Here is a 6,432-nt window from a genome sequence, read left to right as displayed (position 1 = left end):
ATGTTATGTTATGTTATGTTATGTTATGTTATGTTATGTTATGTTATGTTATGTTATGTTATGTTATGTTATGTTATGTTATGTTATGTTATGTTATGTTATGTTATGTTATGTTATGTTATGAAAATATCTATCAAACAAATAAAATTAAAATTTTCTTTTGAAAAATTCAACCATTCCATCAATATTTTCTTATGACGTTATCACGTTAAACTATCGTCAGTAAACCGACTTTACAGACAACCTCTTTTTATTCCAACCTACTCTTGCAATGATGAAAGTCTTCCATAAATTGGACAGCAAGCATCGCGTATAGGTGAAATAATAATAATAATTATTATTATTAAATATTTTATGTATCTACATGTATTTGATACGTTTTTAATTCAGTGGATTTATAAATCTTATTTTAAATAATCTGTTAATTTGTATTGAATGTGTAAATGCTTTGTATGCATGGGAGTTTTCACAGAGGCTGCGCTCACTTAATTTTTATCCCAAAGTGGTTTTACTTTATTTAAATGAATTATAGAACACCGAATTCCATATATTGAACATTTCTAAGAATCCGAAGCTCTTTGCTTCTTTTTTCTTCTTTTTTCAATCGCGTAATTTGTCTAACTTTAAGCAGCAATGATAAGGTATTTTTATCTGGCCAAGAACTGTCACTCCCACCGGTTTTATGTTGTTGTTGTTGTATCAGCATACACATTCCTCATACTTACATACAGGGAATGCTGCTGGAGTGACAGTCCTTGGTCGGATATAAAGCCGGGTCGTTCCGATAACGTAGAGCCGACTGTCGTGGAAACGCCCACCGGTTTTACGTTACCTACGGTATTGCATTGGTAGGTAACTGAAACATAATTTTAAGCATTGTCAACCTCATCACTGTAATTAATTTTTTTGGCAAACGTTTATTAGAAGAATAACAAAATGAGAGCCTCAAAATTTAATGAATTAAAATAATTTAAGGGGGGAGATACATGTAAAATGTTGAAAAAAAATTTTTTTTTTCCCCATAATATGTTAGTATAGACCTTTCAGAATATGTTACCAAATTTTTAGAACATAATTTTCAGTATTTCTCATATTATAGAGCGTAAACCGTGACAACTCTATTCTTTGCCTTCCAGCTCTGGGACTTTTTAGTCACGTTTTTCTCAAAACTATATTTCTCGGATTGGCGTACACGATAACTCGAAAAGTTATTGACCGATCTTCCTGAAATTTTGCACACATCTTTCTAATGATATTACTTTCTATGTGAACCTACAAGTTTCCAAAAATTTTTTGAGAAAATAATTTTTATAGAGCAAAACAACATGAAAAATTAGGGCCAAAATTCATTTTATTTTTTTTAAGCATTGTATTTCGTGAATTTTTAATTTTTTTTAATTTTTTTAGGTTCACCGACAAATTATGACATTAATAAACACAAAAATATTTGTTTTTTGGTTTTCAGATCACTAGAAACGATGCTAGAATGCCCGCCGATTAAAAAGCCTCGCTCCGACCTTCACAGGAAGAATTTCACGTATACCCGCCATTTTAAATTATTATAATCAAAACATTTTTTTTGTATTATTTTAATATTTAAACAAAATACATGCCAATTTTTAAAAACATATAATGACTCTTTAATAAAAAAAATAAATCACAAACATCAAGTAAAATTTAAGCATATACATGTATCTCCCCCCTTAATACTATTGAACTTCTACTGTGAATGCTGTTCTCTGCGTATAATTATTCGCCGCTGTCTCGTCTCTGATGGGCACAACAACAAAATAACGAAAAATTAAAATGCAGATTGGACGAAAACCATAAGCAAACAAAAAGTGGAAAAGATTGAAAGAAGGGAAGAAGACTGAAAGAAAATATAAAAAAAGAATCAAACCGAGAACCTCCTGTTTTTGGTGACGAATCAAAGAAGTGAAACGCATACTGCATTGTTTTCGAATACATTGATTATAAATGTACAACAAAGAAAATTGTTGCAAATATTAAAAGCAAATTTTACTACGACCAGTTCGTTTAAGCAGAAGGCATACTAACGGTTCTTGTGCTTTGGTTCGGCGCAAGCCATAAATAACAGCAACCAAAACGTACAGTGCAACACAATAATAGAAGCATTTTAGTGCCCCTTGTAATTACTCTAATCCATCGACTGGTGAAGAAAAGTGTATAAAGTTCAATTTAAGAAAAGCTAAAAATATAGAAAAATGAAGATAACTGTGACTACGCTGACAGATAGCGTGTTTTTCTTGGACGTTTCCGAAGAACTGGAACTGGAAAACTTCAAGGCGTTCTGTGAAGTTGAGTCCGGCTTGCCCAGTGCAGAGATCATGATTGTATTCAATGGAGCTCCATTATTGGATGACAAAAAATCGCTCAAATATTTTGGCATTAAAGATGGTGACTGTGTTATAATACAACGTCTACCAATTGCACGTTCCGGAGGCACTCCAGCAGTTGGCGGTCTAGGTAAGTGAATAGGTTCTTATTTCTACATATGAACAATTGCAGTCCAGTTATGGTTGGTAGATCCGGCCAGCGCTGTTGCATGTTTTTCTGTATAAGTGGGTCAATGAGCTCAAGCACCCCATACTTCCCCACGGCACTGTTGTCGTTAATCTGTTTTTTTTTTCACTCCAAGCGTGTGCGACCAAACACAAATGGCGTTGCTGCGTTTACTTTTACTGAAAATACATACAATAAGCTGTCAGACGCATTTGAATTGATCGTAACCTGCGTATGTACATACAGATATACTCGTACATATTTATGAGGCGATACAATTCCACAATGCACAATTCTTGCTGTCATCAGGCAATCATACCTACGTACATATGTGTTAAATGCGACCTCGTAAAGATAAAAATAATTTGGCATAATATGAGTGCAATGGACATTTTTTGCATATAAAAGATCTTGTTGAAAATTATACACGTCAAGGACAAATGCCGAATTGCATTGTCTTTATTATTTAGGCTTAAAATTAGCTTTGGCTAATACTAAATATTTTGGCTAATAGTTTTTGGAAAATTCTACGTATAGGCTCATTATTCCACCAGTGTAGTACTTCCACATTCCCCACCAAAAAAGAAGCTTCAGGTGTATTTTTTCAGTTTTCTATTGAATTCAGATATACTCCAGTGTATTTTTTCAGTTTTCTATTGAATTCAGATATACTCCATTCGAAAAGTTCTGCAGAGACCGAAGCAAATTATAAGCTGAGGGTACAAAGTCTGGACTGTAAGGTGAAAGCATGAAAAGTTTCAGGCAAACTCTTTCAGTGTCTGTCGGGTCACCGAAGTTGATCGGGTAAAGTTCAAAAGCTTCAGAATTGTTCTTAACCGCCTTCTCAGCAAAAAGGAGTCCATAAGACTCATAATGAAATTCCGATATATTTACATTAAATAATTAATAATAATAAAGAAGACCTGCAAATCAGAATATTTTGCTGTTAAAGCAACTTAACAAACATTGCAGCGATTTAAGAAACAATTTTTGCCACAGGGTTGGACTTAATCCACTTTGGTCAAAAGCCTATTTCAAACGTCCCTTTTGAATTAGATGTACGTTTGTCTGTATTTTAAAATTTTAGTAAAAAATGCTTCATAGCAAGCCATTTATTGTTCGAATTTTTTTAAATAAAACATTTCTTTTTCAATTTTTTAAAATCCTCTGCTTCTTCCTTCGGGAAATCAAATGCAGCCTCGTCAATTAGTAGCTTAGATTTCAGCAATATTCGAGTACCCGGTTCAAGTGGTAGTGGTAGTGGTGGAACTGGACTGGCACCGGGTTATCGTCCGGCACCCACCGGTATGGATTACTCCGATTCTGATGAATTTAATGTTAACTACGATGATGATCCGGCTGCAGTGCGTCAAATGTTTCTATCAAATCCGGAATCCTTATCATTGCTCAAACAGAACAATCCAAAATTGGCTGATGCATTACTATCGGGAAATTTGGAAAATTTCGCCAAGGTATTGCGCGATCAAATCGATTTGAGAAAACAACGTCAGCTACAACGCTTACGTATGTTAAACGCGGATCCCTTCGATGAGGAGGCACAACGTCTTATTGCCGAGGAGATTAAACAAAAAAACATTCAGGATAATATGGCCGCAGCTATTGAATACAATCCCGAAATCTTTGGCACTGTCACTATGCTGTAAGCAATAGACCCACCATCATTTACAGCATCTGTTAAAAATTACTATTTTTTTTTATTTCCAGATACATTCATTGCCGAGTCAATGGTGTACCAGTAAAAGCGTTCGTCGATTCAGGTGCGCAAACTACAATTATGAGTGCAGCATGCGCAGAACGCTGCAATGTGAATAGACTTATCGACACTAGGTAGGCATTGGAACTTAATTTTTAGAATACCGAATTTCGATGTTGCGTTTCGTCCGATGTCTCCGTAACTGAATGTTGAAGTTGCGAAAGTTGAAATAAAATTTTCTCCAAAGCTATTGAAGACCAGAAACTCAGCGATAGACATACCAGCAACATCGCAATTCTGCGTACTACTCTCTGAACCTTTAAACGGGTTGAACCAAACGCACTCGTGGCCTATGAGTTCGTATATTTGGCTTATTGTACTTTTCTTGCAGGTGGAATGGTGTCGCCAAAGGAGTTGGTACTCAACGTATCATTGGGCGGATACACATGGTTCAGTTACAGATTGAAAGCGACCATCTAACTTCGAGTTTTTCAGTTTTGGAAAAACAACCTATGGATATGTTGCTCGGACTAGATATGCTGAAGCGTCATCAGGTATCTGGACTTAAATATTCCGATTGCCATTAATTGTTTTTCTAATGCTGGATTTGTAATATCCATTTTTCATTGATACATTTCGTTTTTGGTTTTTCGCAGTGTAACATTGATTTGCAGCGCAATGTGCTGCGTATAGGTACTACCGGTACCGAGACCCCATTCTTGGCCGAAAATGAACTACCAGATTGCGCACGACTCACCGGTAATTCCGAGGAGGAATTAAAACTGTTGGAGCAATCAGCTAGTGAGGCCGAGTCGCGGGCCATACAGCAAGCAATTGAACAAAGCAAAAAGGATGCAGGTACTAATCGCTAATTTAACTAAATCCTAATTTAAATTTACAGCAAACAAATAATACAATAACAACTTTTTTCATAGCATCAACTTCAAAGAGATCTCAAGGTGGTACCGCTAATGATGTTTCAGCGAATGATACCTTCACTGAGAGTGATGTTGCCGATTTGGTGAAGCTTGGTTATAAGCGTGATGATGTGATTGCTGAATTGCGTCGGCATAACGGAAATAAAACGCAAGCAACTGCGGCGCTTATTGCTAAGTCATTGAAATTTTGAGAAGACCTTGGCGTCGTCACCACTGTCGCCGCCCTAAAATTATAGATCACAACGGAAAAATAACACAAAGAAAATACAACGCAATTTTAAGCAAAAAAATTTTAGAATATCCATGCCGCTATTTACATACATTATATGTTTACATATATAAGTAATATACATATATGTATATACGCAAAATTATCATTAGATGTCGACAGAACATTATCAACAAAGAGTATCAACATTTAGAAAAAAGCGGATGCTTGGGAATGGATTAAGCCTACCACAAATACAAACTACCTCAGGCTAGAGCATTTCTTATTTTATACACATGGAATGGATGAAGACTGCTAAGGATTTGTGGGGGAAAAAACCACGAGACTCGCTTGCATTGAGGATAGTACTACAAGAAAGGGGCAATCAATACTAGACATTGAATTAATGAATGCGAACTGTCATCGAGGAAACATTGGTGTATGAAGGACTGTAAATTACTTTTTATAACATCATTTTTGGGTATAGTTTAGTGAAAGAAAAATTTATCGTATATGAGGGGTTAAAAAAGGCAAGAATAGCATGGCAATACGCAAAGTAAAATGGAATTACTAATAAATAAAGAAAATAAAGGTGAAATTTGAATAGACCAAACTTTTATTGAAATGGGTTTTTGGCATGAAGGGTTAATTCGTTAATACCAACATTACAATAGAGATGGGACGTAGTGTTTTTAGAGCAACTGATCAGTGTCTTTCGGCGAGAAGGTTGAATTAGTGAGTTCTCCCATCAGTCGGTTCTACGTTACCGGATTTAAATACGCTTAAGGCCAGGTTACCCTTGATTTGTGTGCTTTTTTAAATAAACTTTATTCATAGTACAAAATATATTTATTAATCAATTTTTTTACATGTGAAAAAACAAATATTAAATTGCTTAAAAAAAATTTTTTTTTTTTTTTTTTCAAATGGTGGCTTTCAAAATGGCTGCTAAATTTTAGCTGATTCGTAGTTGGATGCCATCATATCTCGAAAACGAATTATCTGAAAGTAAAAAATCAAACGGTTTCATCTTCTGTATTGAATTGGTT

General features: G+C 35.0%; 1 protein-coding gene across 1 annotated transcript; it reads left to right on the top strand.

Moving 5' to 3' along the window:
* Positions 1-1,803: 1,803 nt before the first annotated feature.
* On the top strand, positions 1,804-5,987 carry LOC129238018 (protein DDI1 homolog 2). Its single transcript, XM_054873046.1, has 6 exons — positions 1,804-2,487; positions 3,721-4,183; positions 4,249-4,371; positions 4,629-4,791; positions 4,894-5,095; positions 5,173-5,987. Exons 1-6 carry the CDS (start codon positions 2,226-2,228, stop codon positions 5,364-5,366), a joined length of 1,407 nt encoding a protein of 468 aa, XP_054729021.1. The 5' UTR covers positions 1,804-2,225; the 3' UTR covers positions 5,367-5,987.
* Positions 5,988-6,432: the final 445 nt, after the last annotated feature.

The sequence above is a fragment of the Anastrepha obliqua genome, chromosome 2, assembly GCF_027943255.1.
Source record: "Anastrepha obliqua isolate idAnaObli1 chromosome 2, idAnaObli1_1.0, whole genome shotgun sequence".
Taxonomy (NCBI): Eukaryota; Metazoa; Arthropoda; class Insecta; order Diptera; family Tephritidae; genus Anastrepha; species Anastrepha obliqua.
The sequence above is the reverse complement of the archived record's forward strand: the minus strand, read 5'-3'. Positions and strand labels throughout refer to the sequence as shown.

What these genes read in the sequence shown, in the direction of transcription:
- LOC129238018 (XM_054873046.1), top strand. Translation starts at nt 2,226, where the DNA reads ATGAAGATAACTGTGACTACGCTGACAGATAGCGTGTTTTTCTTGGAC. An exon ending in TCCAGCAGTTGGCGGTCTAG is followed by an intron (nt 2,488 to 3,720) that starts GTAAGTGAATAG and finishes AATCAAATGCAG; the next exon opens with CCTCGTCAATTAGTAGCTTA. An exon ending in TTTGGCACTGTCACTATGCT is followed by an intron (nt 4,184 to 4,248) that starts GTAAGCAATAGA and finishes TTTTATTTCCAG; the next exon opens with ATACATTCATTGCCGAGTCA.